Raw genomic sequence first — 23,064 nt, 5'->3', positions numbered from 1 at the left:
ATCCGTGGACTGAAGGCCATGGGAAACCATATTTAGCCACTTGCAACTATATCCTGTGCATGTTGTGTACATGATTTATTCACTGCTTGGAGAGGAGATCAAAGTGAAAGCAATCTTGAGAGGTGAACATGTCATTTTTGCTCATCCCTGAGCTTAAATCAGTGTCTGTGTTCTAATCAAGTTAAGCCTTTTGCTGGACTTGGATAATGCACTGTGATCTCTATACCTTCATGCGTGGTAAAGAATCGAACTACAAAGCAGGAGATGTGGGCTTGATCACTGGACTGGGATCAAATGGGAAGGAAATGCAAAATCACTCCAGTATTCTTGCCTGGGAAATCCCACAGACAGAGCCTGGCAGGTTACAATACATGTGGTCTCAAAGAGTCAGACATGACTTAGCAGCTAAACAACAAAACAACATAGCTGATTTACAATATTGTGTTATTTTCTGCTGTACAGCAAAGTTAAGCATTTACACCTTACATATATCCACTTGTTTAGATTCTTTTCTCATATAAGCTATTACAGAGTACTGAGTAGAGTTCCCTGTGCTATAAAAGTAGTGTAGTGTGAGTCACTTAGTTGTGTCCAACTCTGCGACCCCATGCACTGTGGCCCACCAGGCTTCTCTGTCCATGGGATTCTCCAGGCCAGAATACTGGAGAGGGTTGCCATTCCCTTCTCCAGAGGATCTTCCCAACCCAGGGATCGAACCCAGGTCTCTTGCATTGCAGGCAGATTCTTCACCATCTAAGCTACAGGGAAGATCCTGTATATAGAATAGTGCTATACAGTAGTTCTCGATAGTTATCTATTTTATGTATAGTAGTATGTATAAGTCATTCCCAGTCTCCTAATTTATCCCCACTCTTTCCTCCATGGTAACCATAAGCTTGTTTCCTACATCTGTGTCTCTATTTCTGTTTTGGAAATAAGTTCATTTGTACCATTTTTTTAATATTCCCCATATAAGTGATATCACAAGATATTTGTCTTTGCCTGTAATTCAGACCTCCTCTCACTTCATTTTTTCAGATACTTCTACCCTCCTTTGTACATTGTATAATCCTAACTCTGGACAAAATACTTTTCCGTTCAACCCTAATTTTCTTAATTAATTGAAATTTGGTCCAGCACATTCCTTGCTATGTTTTCCTATAGAAGCCTAACCATTCCAACTCCTTCCAACTTCATGAAAAGTAGAAGGGATACACTTGCTCCTAGAGTCACCTCTAACCCACTGATTCATTGCTCTTTCTTCTTCACTTAAAGTTCACACCATTCCTATTGGCTTAAAAAGAGTTGAGATACAAATGTGTTTTAAAATGCAACTGGTAGTTTAGTTTTGTCCAACTCTTGTGACTCCATGGACTGTAACCTGTCAGGCTCCTCTATCCTATGAGGAGGAAAGGATATGGGAAAATCTATGGGATTTTCCAGGCAAGAATACTGAGTGGGTTGCCATTTCCTTCTCCAGGGAATTTTCCCAACCCAGGGATCAAACCCTGGTCTCCGGCATTGCAGTCAGTTTCTTTACCTACTGAGCTACCAGAGAAGCCACTATCAGAATTCATCTGCTCAGGATACAAATGTATAGTCAGTTTATTACAAATAAATTTATTAGCCACAATAAAATAAGATAACAAGGAAGACTTTATTTTTGCAGCAAACTCTTATTAATTGTATATTATGGAGTCACTCAGAAATAGATTTTTAAACCATGTGAAGTTTATATACTAATCTGCACAAAATTATTCCATATAATTGTCTTCTATAGAAATTATCTGTGGATTATATGGGTAACTATTTCAAATAAATATAGCAATAAATCGAATGCCTTTTTAATTTTCCTAACAATCTACTATGGTTATATATGCTCTAAAGAAAAGGGAAAATCCTTTAAAAGGACAATAGATTTCAGGTAGACAAGTTGCAATTCACTCAAAACAAATTTTATTATATATTACTAATATAGATAGTAGTAAAAGCATACATTGAGCCATGTTTTCCTTTATTAAAACCCTACAAAATTAAAGATTTCTAATTAGATTCATAATACCTAGATGTCATCTATGGTTAAATTTTGGCAAATGTGCTTAAAACAGTAAAAAGAGAACTATGTAGACTCTTTTATATATTATCAAAAATAGCATTAAATTTTTAAATGAGATTATTTAAAATACGGATTGTAAGTTCTTCTAATTTTCATTGAAGCAGATTTAATCTTGATGGGTAAGTTGTTTTTAGTCCATGTGTCCCATCGAATTCCAGTTGTAATCAACTTTCCAGAGAAGTGATGAATGCCATTCAGATTTGCGAGACCACACTGGCTGAACCACCAGCCGGTATTGTTACTGAGGTGGCTGCAGCTCTTCACAGACTGATCGCTGATGAAGCATGCAGGACGACACCCGTCATTATCAACATCTGGTGTGCTGAAAGGCATTGCATTTTGATTATCTTCTTTTCTGAAGCCCCGGAATGCATCACCTGGGTAAAATAGATTTTTTTTTGATGACTAAATTTAAAAGCACTTTTTGTAATTTTAATCAACCTTTACCAACCAATCATGAAAAAGCATTGCATCTAAAACTAAGGCTTAAATTACTTTTTACTAGATATCAGATTAAAATCTCTCCTCCAGGAGCAATAGGCCAAAATCTGGTAATGAATTCCTCAACATAACAAACATCTTCAAGTGGACATTGCATGCGTGCTAAGTTGCCTCAGTCGTGTCCAACTTGTGTCCAACTCTCTCCAACGCTATGGACTGTAGCCCGCTGGTTTCCTCTGTCCATAGGATTCTCCAGGCAAAAATCCTGGAGTGGGTTGCCATGCCCTTCTCCACAAGTGGACATTTAATGGCACAAATTACAGAGGTCTGTGATGGCCTAGGTAAAACTCTGCATATTATCAGTTAAATTGAAAACTATTACATCTTTGCTAACTCTATAAAAGGGTCAAACAGTAGCAGTATGAACTGAATGATAACTTCTTTTGTATTTTTTAAAAACAAATGAAACATGAAAATACATCTCACTTTAGGAAAGAAATGCCAAATCGAGTTCCCTAAATATGTCTTTATCAACTAGCCCATTTTGTGTTCTCTCTTTTCCTTTTTGTCCAAAAAAATCCTATATATAGCAATGATATGGCACTTTTCAAACATTGGAATTTTTTCTGAATCTTTGAATCATGAAAGGGTAATGTAAACTTCATTGTACATTCTCTTATCACAAGGATCTGTGCTGCTCCTTTGCCGCACACCATCCTGCCCCACCTCTGCCCTATCCCCTTTATCTGGCATTCACTAATGTGTTCTCCATTTCTGTGCCTTGTCTCAAACTATTCTCTTTGCCAACATTCGTTTGCCCAAATGCCATCCATTCCTCCAAGTACAAATCACTGATTCTCAGCTATAAGGATGCTAAATATCCATCTAGTTGATACAAATACCTGGGCCCAAACTTACTGCATCAGATTCTGCACAAGTATGTGCTTTCAAAAAGCATCCCAGGTTGAATCTAACATTAATCCTTTGTTGAAAATCACCCTTCCATGAAGATTTCCTGGATGCAATCAGTCGGAATCATTCTCTCCCTCTTAACCTCAGTCCCTTGGACCGCAAGGAGATCCAACCAGTCCATTCTAAAGGAGATCAGCCCTGGGTGTTCTTTGGAAGGAATGATGCTAAAGCTGAAACTCCAGTACTTTGGCCACCTCATGCGAAGAGCTGACTCATTGGAAAAGACTCTGATGCTGGGAGGGATTGGGGGCAGGAGGAGAAGGGGACGACAGAGGATGAGATGGCTGGATGGCATCACCGACTAGATGGACATGAGTTTGAGTGAACTCCGGGAGTTGGTGATGGACAGGGAGGCCTGGCGTGCTGCAATTCATGGGGTCGCAAAGAGTCGGACACGACTGAGCAACTGAACTGAACTGAACTGAACTAACCTCCAAAGACATATCAGTATTCTGTTCTATTCTGTTTTCAGTTCTATTTACTCTTCCCCTCTATACTGTGATCAGTTAAAGAGCTGGAAGCATAACTCATTCATTTTTGGATTTCTAACACTAATCATACCTACCGAACAAGAACCATCATGAACAATCAACAGAAGAGCTAAATTTAATATTAACTCAAGTTTAAAATATCAACATCAAAATATAAATTTAACATCAAGTATTTTAAAGTGCTAACAAACATAATTTTGGGGGGCAGAAAGTAGATGCACTGAAATATAGACCCTTAAAAACCCATTAAACTAGTTGTTCTATCAGCCTGGGTCCTTGCCATGGCTCAGATGTCATGAGCTGGCATCCCAGGAAGTCACTTAATCTTTCTTCACCTGTGAAGCAAGAAGAGTGAAGATCAGCTCTAGCATTCTAAGACTTCTAAATGCTGGCCTCTCAGAACATGAAAATGGAAATAATGCCTTCCCAGCCTGTCCCACAGAATTGCTATCTAAAGAATCAATTGAGATTACATATGGCAAGTTGTTTTAAAGTGTATAAAGCAGCTCAAAACCATGAGATGATTCAACCATCATAGCAGTTTCAAAACTCAAGATTTAAACAGTTTTCTCATTCTTAACCTAATCTGTCAACAGTTATATAAATATATATATATGCCAAAATAAATATATTACTTTTTATCTTCATCTAATATTGAATCAGCTAGATTTAAATCTTTTGGATAATTTTAGGAATAAAAAACTTACCAGCATTTCCTGAATATCGTCCTAAGTGCACTTTAAAAAATTTTGTTTCATCCTCTATCCAAAAATCATCATATGATGCATAAGCTAATGTGTCATCTTCAGATTCCAGTGCCACATGCAGCATAAAACTGGTATTCTTCTGATTCACTATATAAAAAGTCTTTTTCAGTCCTAGCCAAAATTCACCTGTTTAAAAAAATGCTTTTTTAAATATGTTATAGCATATTTAGAATAACTCGTTTTATTAGCATAACCCTGTGTTATTAAGTGCTTGATGTTGTTTGGTGTTTCAATAACTCTGAGATGGTACACATAAATTATCTGAGGGAATAGATGGCCCTAGCTCAAATTATCACTGTGTGCCTAATTTGCCTATATATATATATATATATGTGTGTGTGTGTGTGTGTATATCTTCCCACTTCTGCTTTTCTAGACCAAGGATAACTAGATTGTTTCATTTTTTATCTGCCTAAATTAAATTCAAAAAGTCATTTAAAGATTAAGTAAAAAGTCAAGTTCTACCTTAAGGCATATCAACAAAAACTACCAGTTCAAATATTATGGCAAGTAACAAAATGATTGGAGAAGGAAATGGCAACCCACTCCAGTGTTCTTGCCTGGAGAATCCCATGAGCCTGGTGGGCAGCCGTCTATGGGGTCGCACAGAGTCGGACACGACTGAAGCGACTTAGCAGCAACAACAAAATGATGTGTACCAGTAAATGTAAGAGGTTTAACCTCCATATCAGCAACTCCTAAAGAAATATTTCCTGAAAGTGCTCAATAGAAATTATTCTTTCTCTGTCTTTGAGAATAATGTTTTGTGAACTAATATTTCTTTGTTATAATGCAGCTTGTCAGTTACCTCTGAATGAATGAAAATGTAAGGTAGAAACACCAGAGTATCCTCAGGTTAGGGTCAGTATTTCCAAGATGATTGTAGATCCAGGATGAATTCTTAAACTCCGTAATACAAACTGCATATTTGCATGTTCTAGCCATTGGCTTTCTACCTCCCTCTACTCACTGTCATGGCCTAAATGTGAACACTCCTGCTCTGAAGCACATCCCTCTGCCTGAATCATGAAATTACCAAAGGAAGTAAGGTCTAGTAAAATTAACTTTAAAGAGCTGGGGACGATGTGACAGCATTCAGACTCTTAAAACCATAGCTAAGACATTAAGTCACTCTCAAGGGCTTGCAGGAGCATTTTAGCAGCATACCCACCTAGAACTAAAGATATTCTGAAGAAGTACAGGAAGAAAGGAAGTAAGAAAGACGGACAAGTAAGACAGGACTGCTTGGTTTCTCCTAGTCTGACACCAATTAAATGTCCTTGCCATACTTCCCCTATACCCCACCCAAATCCCAAGTGTAACTTAAGATACTTTCCTTAATACTGTTTATTTCTTTAATAGGCCAAATACAAAGCAGTCTGTTTACCAAAGTATATCTGCCTGAAGACATTTTTCGTTAAAACTAAAATTATCTCCCTACAGAAATAAAGATTATGTAAGGAAAATAACAATTTAGAGTATGCAGATCTATGACTGCTCGATTCAGATGGCCGGGCTTGTTGGAAAATTGGAGGTAATGCTGAAAAAACACAAGTATATCAACTGCACTCCATAGTATGGCAGCTATTTGGCCTTCTTTGTGACATTTTATTACATTTCACACACTTTCTAACCTCACTGACATGCAGTAGGGTTTTTAGCAGTGGGACTAACACCACCACTTACTAAATCCTTGAATGACATTATTATAGGATGTTAAATATTTTAAGTTATAACAACAGCAACTTAAAATAATAGCATAAAAATGATCAAAGTCACCTGCAAATGTTCCAATTAATGTAAAATTCTGCAGTGTTCAGAAATACTAATGTTTCTGTTCAACAGCCAAAGTGATGTTGCCATGGAATATTGGGAACAGATTTTACAGTTCACCTGGGGTTTCCATTTGCCAAATTTTGAGCATAGTGATTTTTACTGATGCTTTTATAAAGCACTACTTTCAGTTCACATTATTTGAGCTTATACACAATGTACCCCAAATTTCCATTTCATTTGCTTGTACAGACACAGCACAAATCTCAAGAATTTCAAGGTCCCTTTTCATTCAGTTTTTAATTCTGCAAATAGCTATTGACCATCTGCCAGAACGCTGCTGGGTGTATAATCAATACTTAATAAATACCCAACGTATAATTTTCAGTCAAATCACATTTCAACAGGCATCTAAAAATAAAGATATCTAGATCCCAACTGAAGACCTACTTATTTTAAATAATTTGGCTAATGACCAGAGAGTAGTTTGTCATGTTTTTATATTCACAGGATTTGCTATTTTTACTAATAATTTGACCAATACAAACAGTCTATAGGCATAATACCAAAAAGAAGAAAAAAGAGGAGAAATGAATAAAATTTGACCTAAGAGGTCACCAAATCCATCCAGATAATCACACCACAACTTTTGGAAATCAATTATCCCATCGATCCTTTTCTGTATCACAGTCCATCCACCTCCTCTGTAATCCATGTCACACATAACCTGAAATAAACCCAGAAAAGACAAAAACAACATGCTATTATTTTCATTCTTTGATATAAAACTCATACGTCAAGCTTGTGCAAGTCGCTCAGTCATGTCCAACTCTTTGCAACCCCATGGACTTTATAGTCCTTGGAATTCTCTAGGCCAGATTACTGGAGTGAGTAGCCTTTCTCTTCTCCAGGAGATTTTCCCAACCCAGGGATTGAACCCAGGTCTCCTGCATTGAAGGCAGATTCTTTACCAGCTGAACCACAAGGGAAGCCCAAGAACCTGGAGTGGGTAGCCTATCCCTTCTTCAGCGGATCTTCCTGACCAAGGAATCAAACTGGGGTCTCCTGCATTGCAGGCAGATTCTTTACCAACTGAGCTATTAGGGAATCCCATACTTCACCCTAAGCCTAGAGAAAGAGAAGATAATACCACTGAAAGTTTCAATGCAGCTGTATGTCATTAAAATATTCAGATTTTTTTTAAATCTCAAGAAATAACACTGTTTGTTATAAAACAAACATAACTGCAGTCCCTGTGTCAGTCAATATATGTGTTTGTAGCATTTTAAGGCTCTTATTCCTCAACTTTATAAATATTTTTCAATTGAGTAATAATAGTGACCGATTTTATAGTAATAAAAGTGTCAGACTTTATTTTCTTGGGCTCCAAAATCACTGTGGATAGTGAGTGCAGCCATGAAATTAAAACATGCTTGCTCCTTGGGAGGAAAACTTTGACAAACCCAACCTAGACAGTGTATTAAAAAGCAGAGACATCACTTTGCCAACAAAAGTGCATATAGTCAATGTTATGGTTTTTCCAGTAGTCATGTACAGGTGAGAGTTGGACCATAAAGAAGGCTGAGTGCTGAAGAACTGATGCTTTTGAACTGTGGTACTGGAGAAGACTCTTGAGAGTCCTTGGACCACAAGGAGATGAAACCAGTCAGTTCTAAAGGAAATCAACCCTGAATATTCATTGGAAGGACTGATGCTGAAGCTAAAGCTCCAATACTTTGGCCACATGATGTGAAGAGCTGACTCAGTGGAAAAGACCCTGATGCTGGGAAAGATTGAAGGCAAAGGAGACAGAGGTGGGAGCACCATCGATTCAGTGGATATGAATCTGAGCAAACTCTGGGAGACAGTGGAGAACAGAGGAGCCTGGCGTGCTGCAGTCCATAGGGTCTCAGAGTCAGACATGATCAAACCTGCATCTCTTATGTCTCCTGCAATGGCAGGTGGGTTCTTTACCACTAGCGCCACCTGGGAAGCCCCATAGATGGGGCTTAGACCATGCTTTTCTGTCTGAAAATCTCAATCTGAACACGGGCCATCCAGGCTATGGAGAAAAAAAGCAATCAAAGACAGACACACAGGCATATTTGACATTGTTTTAAAAATCAGTGTTTTAATTAAAAGGAAAAGTTATTTATAACGAAATGCATCACTCTGCCACATCAGATGGATGTCATTTGTTTTTGTTGTTGACTTAGCAACTGAACAACAACAAAAACAAATGACATCCATCTGATGTGGCAGAGTGATGCATTTCGTTATAAATAACTTTTCCTTTTAATTAAAACACTGATTTTTAAAACAATGTCAAATATGCCTGTGTGCCTGTCTTTGATTGCTTTTTTTCTCCATAGCCTGGATGGCCCGTGTTCAGATTGAGATTTTCAGACAGAAAAGCATGGTCTAAGCCCCACAAAAACAAATGACATCCATCTGATGTGGCAGAGTGATACATTTCTTTATAAATAACTTTTCCTTTTAATTAAAACACTGATTTTTAAAACAATGTCAAATATGCCTGTGTGTCTGTCTTTGATTGCTTTTTTTCTCCATACCCTGGATGGCCCATATTCAGATTGAGATTTTCAGAGAGAAAAGCATGGTCTAAGCCCCATTTATGGGGCTTCCCAGGTGGCGCTAGTGGTAAAGAACCCATCTGCCATTGCAGGAAACCTAAGAGATGCAGGTTCGATCCCTGGGTCAGGAAGATCCCCTGGAGGAGGGCAAGGCAATGCACTTCAGTATCCTTGCCTGCAGAATCCCATGGACAGAGAAGCCTGGTGGGCTACAGACCACGGAGTCACAAAGAGTCAGACATGACTGAAGCAACTTAGCACATGCCCCATCTCAACAGGCACTCATAGATGCTTCTGTGGTGCTCTGCTAAATGCCCTTAAGAGGATCACCATGGAAGACTCATTGAAGTGACAAAGCAAAAAAAAAACAGAGCAATCCTCCCCATCAGAAACTTCCCACACACAGACAGAAAAAGGCAGTGTGGAGGAAGGTAGGGAACCAACACTTTCCCACAAAAGAGGTAATTATGCGTCCCACTCTTCACAAAATTAGAAATCTTCCCTTTCCACATCTGTTCAGGCCCATATCTGAATCTGTAGGTGAGATAATTTAGGTAATTTAAAATTATTTCCCACTTAATTCCCAATTTTTGACATCCTGTTAATAGATGTCAGAAAATGTTAGTAACTGAGATGAGAAACTGGTAGTATCTACTTAGAAAAATTATTTTATTGTGTAATAAAGACTATTAATAAGGTATGATATTCATATTACAACCTTTCTAATGCACAAAAATGTAACCAGAAAATTATATATTAATATTAATATACAATATATAATAACTTATAGTTTTAATAATACATAGAGTTGAAATTGCCTCTAAATATCATGTTAGAGAACTACTAAGGATAGATATGAGTAATTTATTTTATGCAGTTTAAGAAATGGATCAGATTCTCAATCTTTATGACAATTTAGTGAAAGGTTTTTTAAATTATTAATTTTTTATACAATCACAAAAAGTCATTTACCATACAAAGTATATCCATGTGTAGGAAGAGAAATTATTTTTATTAAGCTCCAAGACAAAGTATACCATTATTTTTTAATATCCATAAGCTAATTAAAGCAAATAAGTATTTATTTTGCATAATTCCATCTACTGTAAGGATAAGATCTAGCACCAAATGGACTCACTTTAAAGAATGTAACCAGAAACATTCAAATAGAAAAGTGAAAGACTCTCTAATTCTTTTACTGGTTTGTGGTTTGGGCAAAGCATTCCAGAAAACAAAACTTTCGAAACTGGAACCTATACTAATTTATTTGAAAATTTTTAAGAAGAAATAAAATAGTAAAACAATTAAAACTAATATTATTTAAATAGATTAGATGCCTATCCTATTCCATATATAATAAGGGAAAACTTTACCTCAAATGGATGACTAGCGCCTTCTGGATGGATTATATACAAACCACTTGGTGTTTTGGTGACAGAACCAATGGTATCTTTAATATCAGTACAATCTAGACCTATAAAAGTAAAATTAGTTATTTAGGATATTTCCACATATACATTTAAGACAATCATTTTATTATAAAGAATTGACAGTGTTATGTGAAATTATTATTGAAATGTTCATTAATGATATGCTCATTTGTATGCAGAGTATATCATGAGAAACACTGGGCTGGATAAAGCACAAGCTGGAAGCAAGACTGCTGAGAGAAATATCAATAACCTCAAATATGCAGATGACACCATCTTTATGGCAGAAAGCGAAGAGGAACTAAAGAGCCTCTTAATGAAAGTGAAAGAGGGGAGTGAAAATTTTTGCTTAAAACTCAACATTCAGAAAACTAAGATCATGGCATCCAGTCTCGCCACTTCATGGAATATAGATGGGGAAACGATGGAAACATTGACAAGGCTTTATTTTCTTGGTCTCCAAAATCACTGCAGATGGTGACTGCAGCCATGAAACAAAAAGACACTTGCTCCTTGGAAGAAAAGCTATGACAAACCTATACAGCATATTAAAAAGCAGAGACATTACTTTGCCAACAAAGATCTGTAATAGTCAAAGCTATGGTTTTTTCAGGAGTCATGTAGGGATGTGAGAGTTGGACTATAAAGCAAGCTGAGCGTTGAAGAATTGATGCCTTTGAACTGTGGTGTTGGAAAAGACTCTTGAGAGTCCCTTGGACTCCAAGGAGATCAAACTAATCAATCCTAAAGGAAATCAGCCCTGAATATTCACTGGAAGGACTGACACTGAAGCTGAAGCGCCAATACTTTGGCCACCTGATGCAAAGAGCTGACTCATTGGAATAGACCCTGATGCTGGGAAAGATAGAAAACAGGAGGAGAAGGGGACGACAGAGGATGAAATGGTTGGATGGCATCACCAACTCAATGGACATGAGTTTGAGCAAGCTCTGGGAGATGGCGATGGACAGGGAAGCCTGGTGTGCTGCGGTCCATGAGGTTCTTGAATCATGCAGTCCATGACTGAGCAGCTGAACAACAGCAACAATGATATGATGATTTTAACTTCTTAAAAAGAAAAATCATCTCATCATTAAAAATAAGAATCTAGATGAACAGAGGAACTGGGACTAAATAAACCTTCACTGATAGCTCACTGTTACTGATTATTTGCCCAGTTGGTATCAACATTTATTTAACATGTTTTACAATTATGCACTCTCTTGTTCAATAAATAATGTCTTTTCAGAAATCTAGACTTATCTTGAGAACATAATATGTGACAGAAATCTGTAATGAGGACAAGGAGAAAATCCAAAAGAATAAGTAGGCTAGCTACTATTGACACATCCTTTCTCCACTATTTGAAACTTCAGATATTCTGGTGTATTGGGGCCCCCATTAAAAACAAGCAAAGGGAGAGGAAAGAGGAATCATGTTCTTCACCAGAGGAACTGATGCTGAGGCTAAAGCCTGTTCTGTTGACAATAGCTAGAACTGTAGCAGTCTATAATCACCCCCTCTAAAGCATTCCACTTTCCAGGTTGTAAACATAACTATCATGCAGATATGATGCTATATTTTACTCTAGATGCTTTATTTTGTATTATCTCCTATAAATATAATAAAATAAATTTAATCTTACAATATCAATTACCCAGAGAACAAACACATCAAAGCCTGAGACTTCAGAGCCAGAAGCTTGGGTTAGAGTCTAGTTCTACTCTTTACTAGTCAGAACTATTAGCTAAGTTTCTTAACTACTTTTCTTCATGTGCAATATTGTTATAATACTATCTACTTCATAGTGTTATTCTGACAATATACATATAAGACATTATGTAAAGCACTTAGCATACTGCCTAGCACACAGTAAATATACAGAAAATATCATCTACAAAAAGTTAGCTGTAAAAAATTATTTGCTTTCCCCTTTACTTCCAGAAGATATACATTTGTTGCCTTTTTTCTGAGTTGCTAAGAGATATTTTTATAAGCTTATGCTTAGAGATATGATAAAAGCTTACAGCGAAGGACTAATCTGTGATAGAGTATCTGCTTTGCCATCACCATCCAAATAAATGTGAACAGATTGTCTAGATTTTTCTGGACTTCATATTCCTTAGCTGATGATAATCATCATCATGCTGCTGCTAAGTCGCTTCAGTCGTGTCCGACTCTGTGCGACCCCATAGACAGCAGCCCACCAGGCTCCCCCATCCCTGGGATTGTCCAGGCAAGAACACTGGAGTGGGTTGCCATTTCCTTCTCCAAATCATCATCATAGCAAACTCTTATACTGTCTTATTATGCTCAGGCAATACTTTAGGAGATTTTGATGTATTTACTCATTTAAGTCTCACAAGAAACATACAAGGTAGGTACTATAAGTTTGGGCTTCCCTGGTGGCTCTGATGATAAAGAATCTGCCTGCAATGCAGGAGTGAAAGAGAAAGTGAAAGTGAAGTCGCTCAGCCATGTCCGACTCTTTGCGACCTATCAGGCTCCTCCATCCAGGCAAGAGTGCAGGAGTGGATTGCCATTTCCTTTTCCAGGGCACAATGCAGAAGACCTGGGTTTAATTGCTGGGTTGGGAAGATTCCCCTTAGGAGGAAATGACAACCCAGTCCAGTATTCTTGACTGGAAAATTCCATGGACAGAGGAGACTATTAGTTTTCTGATGAGGAAACTGATATCAGGAAATAGTGGATCGGGGATTTGAAGACAAATGATCTGACACCAGAGTCCATGCTCATGACCACCTTGTTACACTATCTTCACTACTCACAAATGAGGTAAAATAACATAATAAAAAATAACACAATAACATGTGAAAGTGCCTGTCATAGTCCCTGACACATAAGTGCTCTCAGTAACAGTTTATTTCCTTCTCTTTGCAAGGAAAAAAAGAAAGATCACTTACTAGGCCGTCAATAAACATTTATTTGCTTTGAAACTTTGGTATTAATTTACAACTGTAAGATATATAGGGCATTTTTATTAGAAACCTATTCCTTTAGGAATTACTATACTGTTATACTGTGTTTTAGCATTAAAAGAGCTAAATTCCAGTTTCTTTCTGAGTCAAGCTTCTTCTTCAAATTTTATGTTCTAATTTGAAACATCTCAAGCATGTCAAAAATACTTTTTACAGGTGGGAGGAATTCTGAGACCTTGTCTTCTAAGCAAAGACTGATTATTACTAAAATGTAAAAGGAGAGCCTACAGTCGCTTACATATTAATAAAACTATGCTATTTTCAACAGATTCTAAATATCTGTCTATAGCCATGGCTTTCAAATGGTCAGAAAAGTTTGCCAATTCAGAAAAGTATGCATTGTCTGTGCCGAAATTTGCTTAATGACAGGTGTTACTCCTCCAGCCTGTTAGATGATAACAAGCTATAGTTTTTAAACAAAACTTCTAGATGTACCAACCTGTCCATGAAATGTTTAAGTAACAAAAGACAAATATGAAAAGGCTGAAATACAAAAAGTTCTCACCATGTGACTGAACTGGTCTGTGAGGAAAAGTATCCAGCTGTTTTCTAAAAACTTCTGTTGTCAAAAGGAGAACTCGATTCATGAGCTCATTAACCTAAACACACAGGCATACATTTAAGCGAATATGTATTGGAACAAAACTTTTTTAGCTGAATTCTGTAACTGATATCCCTAAGCCTCTTATAAATCCAGCTTTGAAACATATATAATGCTCATCTTTCTTTTGAATTTCTCACTGCTATAATAAAGCAGTAGATTGCTAAATAGCATTCATTAAATTCAGTGCCATTTTCCCCTGAACACTGCCTTAATCTGGCCATTTCTATATTTGACTACTCTTACAGATCTGTTCTTCATATCTTGTCTGCTCCTTTGCTGTAGTTTGTTATCTGCTCTTCCTCAAGCCATCCTCCACACCAGCTGCCAATCTAGTCATTGCATTTCCCTGCTCAGACACTTCAATGACTTCTTGGTGTGGCATGATTTAGTTCCTATTTCTTTGAGTCAGTTTTCCTTATAATACTCTCTACCTCACCAGTCACTCCACTCCTGCACCACTTCAAGCAGTTCCCCAAGGATGGAACGTCCTGCTCTTAGTCTTCTTACCCAAATTTTGTGACCTCTGAAGTATTTATCCATCTTTCATGACTCAGTTCATAATCTCTATAATCTGGGAAAATTTCCCACAGCTCAGATTTTGAATTGCTTTTGTGCAACTTTCTAACAGCATTCACAACATTTTCAATACATTTTTCTGCCCCACCCCACAACGCCCCTGCTCAGACTGAATAAGCTTTAAGTGAAGATCCTTTTTTTTGTTATTGCCTTCTGTTTGCCTGCACTTTACTATGGTGTCTCTGACATAGTAGGCACTAAATAGATTTCTGGACATTAAAAAAATCAAACAATTATACTTCTATGCTATGCTATGCTAAGTCACTTCAGTCGTGTCCGACTCTGTGCAACCCCATACGTACAATAAGAGCACAATTCTAAAAAAAAAAAGCCATACCTGATTAATTAAATAATCCAAGGAAGCTTGCTGCTCATCCATCATGTTTCTTAGTAGTTTTTTGGTACTTCGTGTATAAGAAACAATAGAATTTTGCAAATTCCCTTAAATCATAATAAAATGTGTTTGCTAAACATTATATTGTTATAGAAAATAACTACAGTAAAAAATAAAGAATTTTTAAATGATTTTGGATAAATATGTAAATGCAATAACATCTCAATCTAACTAAATGCATAGAGTTGCGTATTCTGCTTAGGACTTTTTTGTTTAACTCAAGATTAACGAAGAAAACAATTGTTTCAGTACATCCCAATGAAAATATGCTTCCTAATAATCTATTTTAACCCCCTAATTTAATCTGATATAAATGAGAGACAACATTCTGAATATCAATTCTCACTTCATGAGAGAGAAAGAAGCAGGAGGTCAAAAATTCATCAATTCTTATTAATAAGAAGTAAAAGGCAATAATTCCGTATCATGAAAGTTAATTTCTAAGTTAAATCTTTCTTTTAATTTTTTTCTATTAATGCTATATTTTTGTATAAAGAAAATGCAAACACACAAGCATATACACCCATAATAAACCTCAGTCAAAAGTTTTGACTGGTTGGTTTCTGGTAAAACTTTTTTACCATGTATTTTTTCTTTTTAAAAATGTTTTTATTTTAAAACAATCTTACTCATAGAATAATTGTAAGAACAGTGTGAAGAATTTTTTTCTTCTTTTGAGAGCATGCCACCATGATGCCTCTGGATATTTCAGGGTATTTTACACCAAAGACATTCTCTCCAACACAACCATCAAAATCAGGAATTATGCATTGATTACCATGTATTTCTCAGACTTAATCCAAGTTTATTCAATTATACTGATGATATCCTTTATAACAAAAGAAGTCCCCTATTGTTGCATAATTATTCTTTTAAAAATTCATCATTTCTATTTTCTTAAATTTCACTCTAGCAGTAGAATCCCATTAATAACTCTTGATAGTTTAAAATCTGCCTCATTCAGTTTCACCTGTCATTTTTACTTTCGGTCTCTCACTTTCTATTAGATACTTGCTGGATTTAGACATTTGTCTTAATGGATCTAAACCTACACTCATTGGTTTGAGAAGCCTGAGATATTTGTGTTACACACAGAATTAAACACAATAAAGTGAGCTTTTTATACTTTGTGACCTAGGAGTTAAAGTCCTATAAGAACTGGCTCAGAACTCCCTCTCCTTCTGATCCCCCTTCTCATCCCATCCCCTAGGTACATATGAGAATTACTCATATAAGAGAATTACTCATGAGAATTACTGTGCTGCTACTAAATAGTTTTAAACAAAAGCAAAATTTTTTAAATTCTTTATTTTTTATGCTTTGCTACATAAATTGGCTATGAATTTGTATTATATCTATTGTAGCAGTTATTCAGTATTAATGAATTCCCCACTCAAAATTTAGGTGAAATTTCCTATTGATTCAGACGGAACTAAGAAAACAGTCCTAGGCAAATTGATAGTATCAGGGCCTGCTGTGGTCAGTTGATGTTACTGGTCTATATAATATAGAAGAAGGAATTGTTCATTTACAAATTAGGTAAATTAGGTGTGAAGCACCTACTATGTGCCCAAGACATATACCTCTAACCTAGGATGATCAGGATATATGGTAAATGACTCAACAAATGTTAAAGTATATTTTTCCATCTCGACCATAGAACATGGTCCATCTCGACCATATAATAAATCATATACTTTTATAATTCTGTATTATTTTTAATACTTACTACACATGAAATATTTTTCTTCTCGTGTAATTTTAGTTTTAATATCACATGATTCCTCACAATCTTCTTTGTAAACAGTAGCATTACTTTTACTTTCACCTTTTGAATTAGATTCATCTTCTACAATGTTAACTCCTGGAGAATCCTTTATATTAAAAAAAAAAAGAAGAAGAAAAAATATATGAAGTATGTTATATTACCTAATATGTCATAAATAAGACTCTAGAAAAAAATGAGATTTTAGCACATACACAAAGAAAGACTATATAATTAATTGTTAATTCAAACTTCCACAAACAAATCTTTTGCTCTCTTTTTTCCTCTCCAATTCCAAAAGGATTCATTTAGGGCCTACTTTCCATTACAGTGGTTTTATGGCCTTGACTGTTACACATTTCCCTGTGTGATAGAGTGCTGAGCCATTCCTCTTTCAGGAATCATGCCATTTGAAATTCCTTCTATGGATACTAAGAAGGCTCCCTGAGAGGCCTACATTTCTATGCCAGAAGGACATTCTGCCACCGATTTGTAGGAATTGTGATGTGGGCTGAGGGGAAAATGTGTAGGAGATTTGTCGCTTTTGTATAAGCTAAAGTATTTACAGATTTGAAAGGTAAAGTATTCATAGACTTAAAAGGCAACAATAATAATAACAGAAACAAAGAATGGAATTTTTCTTTGCAAAATCAACAACAGATGTCATTTTGAAAAGCCAGCAACGTTGTATCTAGAATGGATAAACAATGAGGTCCTACTCTGTAGCACAGGGAACTATATTCAATATCCTATAATAAATCACAATGGAAAGGAATATTAAAAAGGATACATATTTTATATATGTATGATATAAATATATGTAACTGAATCACTTTGCTGTATAGCAGAAATTGACACAACATTATAAATCAACTACACTTCAATAAAATACATTTTAAATAATTAAACTAAAATCAAAAGCTAACAACCAACTATAAACTTTTGAATACCAGTGGGGAGAAGGAAGGAGAAGGGACAAGGTAGGGAGTAGGAGAGTATAAAGTACAGACTACTATGTTCAAAAAAAAAGAAAAAAAGCCGATTACAGCTGTCATTCCAAATGTATCGGTTCTTACTGGTACATTGTTGTGTTTTTTAATGTTAAAGCATACATTACCAGTTTTTTATTATTAAAACATTCTTTGGTAGAAGTTATAAGATTTAAATAACTGTAATTAAAAGAAAATAATAACAAGATCTGTCATCTTTGACATGGATATTGAGAGAAAAGTGAAGAGCTAATCACGTAATTTAAAAGATATTTGCCCAAAATACATTTTGCTACAAAGATCTACTTTTAACTTTTGCTCTTTCCCCTATACTCCTATAACAATTGACAATTAGATGTTTTCAAAAACAGCTATAGTTTACAACTATAGTTTTTAGATCTAAATAAGATTCTTAAATTTTTAGCACAGAGAATTCTTACTAATATTTCTGTAGCTTTCTTAGAATTTATTCTTGCTTCAACTTTGGAATTTGGTATTGATATAGTGGTAAATACATTTTATAACATTTAAATATTATAAACCAATATTTAAATTATAGGGATTGAAATCACCATCTACTCATAGTATTGCATACAGTCTTAGCTATCACTCTGACATTGCTCAGAATACAATTTTTTCATTTTAAATTTTAAAATTTCCTGAGTAACCAGGTACAAGATCATATCTGAAGTATGAAAGTTTATAGAACAGTTTTTTTTTTTTTAGTAAAATTAACTTGCCTATCAGATATTTCATTTTTAAAGTTAAGTGGAAAGTTGTTGGCTAGTTTCTAACTTAGGTCTGCAATTTCTTTAATTTTTTACAAGAAATGTGTTAAGAGTCAATCTTCAGTTTATAGTTTCCTAAGTTTAAAAAGAATATTATTTAAGCATGTCTCAGCATTTCTAAATAAACACTTAATTTTTCCATAAATTATATTGAGTGCTGTAATTAATCTTGTCAAACACCTAATATATATCTTAAAAACTATATAATCATGCTTTCTTAGCTAAAATAACATTGTTGAAATTCTTACCGTAGAATGATGCTCACAGTTATCTTGTATAGCTTCTCCACAAGTAAAAATACATAGATTTAAGAACAAGAGTGAGGCTTGGAAAAGATAAATCATATTTTTCTTGGTTGGAGAAATGAAAATTTTCTTCAAATATCAGTTAGCTCTCTGTGGAAAGAGCTCCAGTACATTGAGTCTTCAGTCGAAAATTTCTGGAAGGTGTACAACAAAAACAGAAGCCAGTACTTACTGGTTTCCATGCCCTCGTTTGAAACAACACCCTTCATATAAGGAATAAGGTAGCCTCCAGAGATCCCATCATTCTAAGTTATACAAACCCTTTTTATCACTACATGTCTGCATTGTAAATTCATGCTTTTGGAATATAAGCAATAGCTGGCCAGCTAGCTAACTAAATCAAGCAAGCAACCAAGAATTTATAGTTCTCCAAGTTTTATGAGCCAGGAATTTTTTTCCTCAGAAACAAATACTTTTGATAATGTGTAACTCTCTTACTGTGAACCAGTTTGCATAAAAGTAGTAAGAAAGTAGAAGTTAAGTTTCTACTTAAATGATGGAGTGGAAGACTAATACATTAAAACTATTTCTACAAAATACTAAATAGAAATTTAATCAGTGTGGACACCCAGAGCAGATAATTCAGACTTAAAACATTCTTACAACTGAATGTAGCTATCGATGATGGTCATATTAACCACCTAAACCAAATTCCAAGGACTGTAACTGATTTGTATGTTTATATCAATAGTGTTAAAATTTCAACAATTGTGAATATAAGGGCACTGTTGTTAATGAAAATCACTACTCTCTGAAAGCTGATTGATCTCTCTGACAGATCAATATCTTTGATGAATTTTCAAATTCTCCATGATAGAGGCTCCTTCTTTTCCCTATAGAAACATGCCTAAGTCTTCATTACCCTAAAATTAAGACTTTCCTGAGTTTTATTTCCAATTCAAGGTATTATTATCTCCATTTCCATTCCTAGCCCAAGAACCACAAGGTAGAGATGACAGTTTTTATGGCACTTCCATAGTGAGTGGTATGGTCTAGGTATTAAGATAGTAATTAAGGAAGTAATATCTTAGATTATTTTCTTACTTTACATCCTCACTATGCACTGCTTAAATGCAAGCACTCTCATCTCTTATTCTGCTGAAATTTTCTCAGTTTCTCCCAAGAGGCAATTTGCGGTAGTTGAGAGTGCTGGCTCTGGTACCAGAATTCTGGGATGAATCTTGATTCACCACTCCATTGCTCTGGAAACTTGGGCATAGTTACCTAGTATCATGGTAGCTTACTTTCTCTGTAAAATGGGGATTGTCATGTGGATTCAATTATTTGATGTATATAAGCACTAGGCACAGTGCAAGAGAAATGACATGTATTCAAGTGTTAGGTGGTATCATTATTATTTTTATTGTCATCATTATTTTCGAGTATTAATCTTTAATCTTAAATTTCTACTTGAAGTCTTATAAAATTGAAAAGAAGATGGCAGATTTTTAGTAATTTTAAAGCAGCCAGACGTTAAAATACTTGGTTCTTTCACAGCTTGCCCACAGACAAATTCAGGAAATTCTTACTTGAGCAAGAAAATACTTCAGCAGAAAAAGTAATAGCCTCAGCAAGAAAATACTTTAGTAGAAGAAAAAAATAGCCTCAGCCAAGAAGAAACTGAAAGCTCAAGAAATTGTCCATCACACACTGCCTCACATAATTCTCAAGGTTATGACAGTATCCAAATTAGATTACTATGTGAAAATGTTTTACAACCATAAAGTGGTTACTATATTTTCTTCTGTAAACAGAACATCATTAACAATTTCTGAAACCATGTTAATGAAGTCAGATGTCTAATAGGCACCTCACACTTAACATACTTGAAACTTAAATCTTATTCCTTCTCCCACACTCAACCTATTTTAGTAAATGGCAATATTCCTTATGTAGTTGGTTCTAGTCCCATTCTGAGAGTCACATTTGACTCTTCTTTTAAAAAAAAATTCTACTCACTTGCCACAACCATGCATCAACACATCTTAATGACTCAGGTTAAAATTTTGAAAACTTCTCGCTACTGCTTTGACTACCTAGTAAAAGCCTCCATAATCTCTCAACCAACCTACCATAGCAACATCCAATCTGGTCTCATTGTTTCTAGTGTTATCAACTGTAGACTAGTTTCCCCACAGCCACTAGAGAGATCCTTTTGAAAGATTAAATTAGGGCTTACTCTCCTACTCAAAATTTTCCAATGGCTTTCCCTCCATTGGAAGCTGGATTTTATATTAATTCCTTATGTACTACGTAAGTCACCACCATATTGGAAGGACATCCCCCGTACACTGCTTTAATTTCATGTCCTAGGACACTTGCCCTACCTCACTCTGTTCTGGATACAGTGGTCTCCTTGTTGTTCCTTGAATATATCAACTAAAATTCTGCCCTCAGAGCCTTTTGTACTTAAAGCCCCCACTGCTTCTGAATAACAACCTTCATCCATATAGTTGAGTGGCAACCTTCTTTCTTCATTCAGACCTCTTCCCAAATTTCCCATTTTGGGAGGCTTTTCCTGAGCACACTATCTAAAATAGAGCTGACATCAGTTCTCTATCCCTCTACACTACTCCATTTTTCCTCATAGTACTTTTCATTACCTAACATATTCTAGTAAGAAAAAAAATAAATACAAGCTTAAAGAGCACAGGGGCTTTGAAGTTTCACTCACTGCTGTATCCCACCACTAGAGAGTACTTGGCACATAGTAACTGGTCAATATTTATTTTCTTAATAAAAGAATGGATTACTTTATGGCTTTTGATGTGAAAAACTAATCATTATATTTAATTCATTTATCTCTTTTAACAAAATATAGAGATTTTTCCTTTCCATTCAGTTCAGTAGCTCAGTTGTGTCAGACTCTTTGCAATTCCATGGGCTGCAGCAGGCCAGGCCTCCCTGTCCATCACCAACTCCCGGAGTTTACTCAAACTCATGTCCATCGAGTCAGTGATGCCATTCAACCATTTCATTCTCTGTCAAACCCGTCTCCTCCCACCTTCAATCTTTTCAGCATCAGGGTCGTTTCCAGTAAGTCAGTTCTTCGCACCAGGTGGCCAAAGGATTGGAGTTTCAGCTTCAACATCATTCCTTCCAATGAACATTGATTTCCCTTAGGATGGACTAGTTGGATCTCCTTGCAGTCCAAGGGACTCTCAAGAGTCTTCTCCAACACCACAGTTCAAAGGCATCAATTCTTCCATGCTCAGCTTCATATGTATAAAGGTCCAACATACACATGGACATCACTAGATGGTCAACACTGAAATCAGATTGATTATATTCTTTACAGCCAAAGATGGAGAAGCTCTATAAAATCAGCAAAAACAAGACTGGGAGCCGACTGTGGCTCATCATGAACTCCTTATTGACAAATTCAGACTTAAATTGTAGAAAGTGGGGAAAACCACTAGACCATTCAGGTATGACCTAAAACAAATCCCTTATGATTATACAGTAGAAGTAAGAAATAGATTTAAGGGACTAGATCTGATAGACAGAATGCCTGATGAAGTATGGTCGGAGGTTCATGACATTGTACAGGAGACAGGGATCAAGACCATCCCCATGGAAAAGAAATGCAAAAAAGAAAAATGGCTGTCTGGGGAGGCCTTACAAATAGCTGTGAAAAGAAGAGAAGCAAAAAGCAAAGGAGAAAAGGAAAGATATAAGCATATGAATGCAGAGTTCCAAAGAATAGCAAGGAGAGATAAGAAAGCCTTCTTCAGTGATTAATGCAAAGAAATAGATGAAAACAACAAAATGGGAAAGACTAGAGATCTCTTCAAGAAAATTAGAGATACCAAGGGAACATTTCATGCAAAGATGGGCTCGATAAAGGATAGAAATGGTAGGGACCTAACAGAAGCAGAAGATATTAAGAAGAGGTGGCAAGAATACACAGAAGAACTGTACAAAAAAGAGCTTCATGGCCCATTAATCAGGATGGTGTGATCACTCACCCAGAGCCAGACATCCTGGAGTGTGAAGTCAAGTGGGCCTTAGAAAGCATCACTACAAACAAAGCTAGTGGAGGTGATGGAATTCCAGTTGA

At 35.9% G+C, this 23,064-nt stretch overlaps 1 protein-coding gene across 1 annotated transcript; it reads right to left on the bottom strand.

Moving 5' to 3' along the window:
* Positions 1-1,673: 1,673 nt before the first annotated feature.
* On the bottom strand, positions 1,674-19,132 carry ANGPTL5 (angiopoietin like 5). Its single transcript, XM_055547413.1, has 8 exons — positions 18,948-19,132; positions 16,887-17,031; positions 15,101-15,204; positions 14,089-14,182; positions 10,528-10,628; positions 7,167-7,287; positions 4,728-4,913; positions 1,674-2,493 (listed from the first exon to the last, which is right to left on the bottom strand). The coding sequence occupies exons 1-8, from the start codon at positions 19,041-19,043 to the stop codon at positions 2,174-2,176; spliced, it is 1,167 nt and encodes a 388-aa protein (XP_055403388.1). The 5' UTR covers positions 19,044-19,132; the 3' UTR covers positions 1,674-2,173.
* Between the last annotated feature and the right edge of the window lie 3,932 nt (positions 19,133-23,064).

This window comes from Bubalus kerabau, chromosome 15, assembly GCF_029407905.1.
Source record: "Bubalus kerabau isolate K-KA32 ecotype Philippines breed swamp buffalo chromosome 15, PCC_UOA_SB_1v2, whole genome shotgun sequence".
In the NCBI taxonomy this organism is placed as follows: domain Eukaryota; kingdom Metazoa; phylum Chordata; class Mammalia; order Artiodactyla; family Bovidae; genus Bubalus; species Bubalus kerabau.
This window is presented reverse-complemented; position numbering and strand designations above follow the sequence as displayed.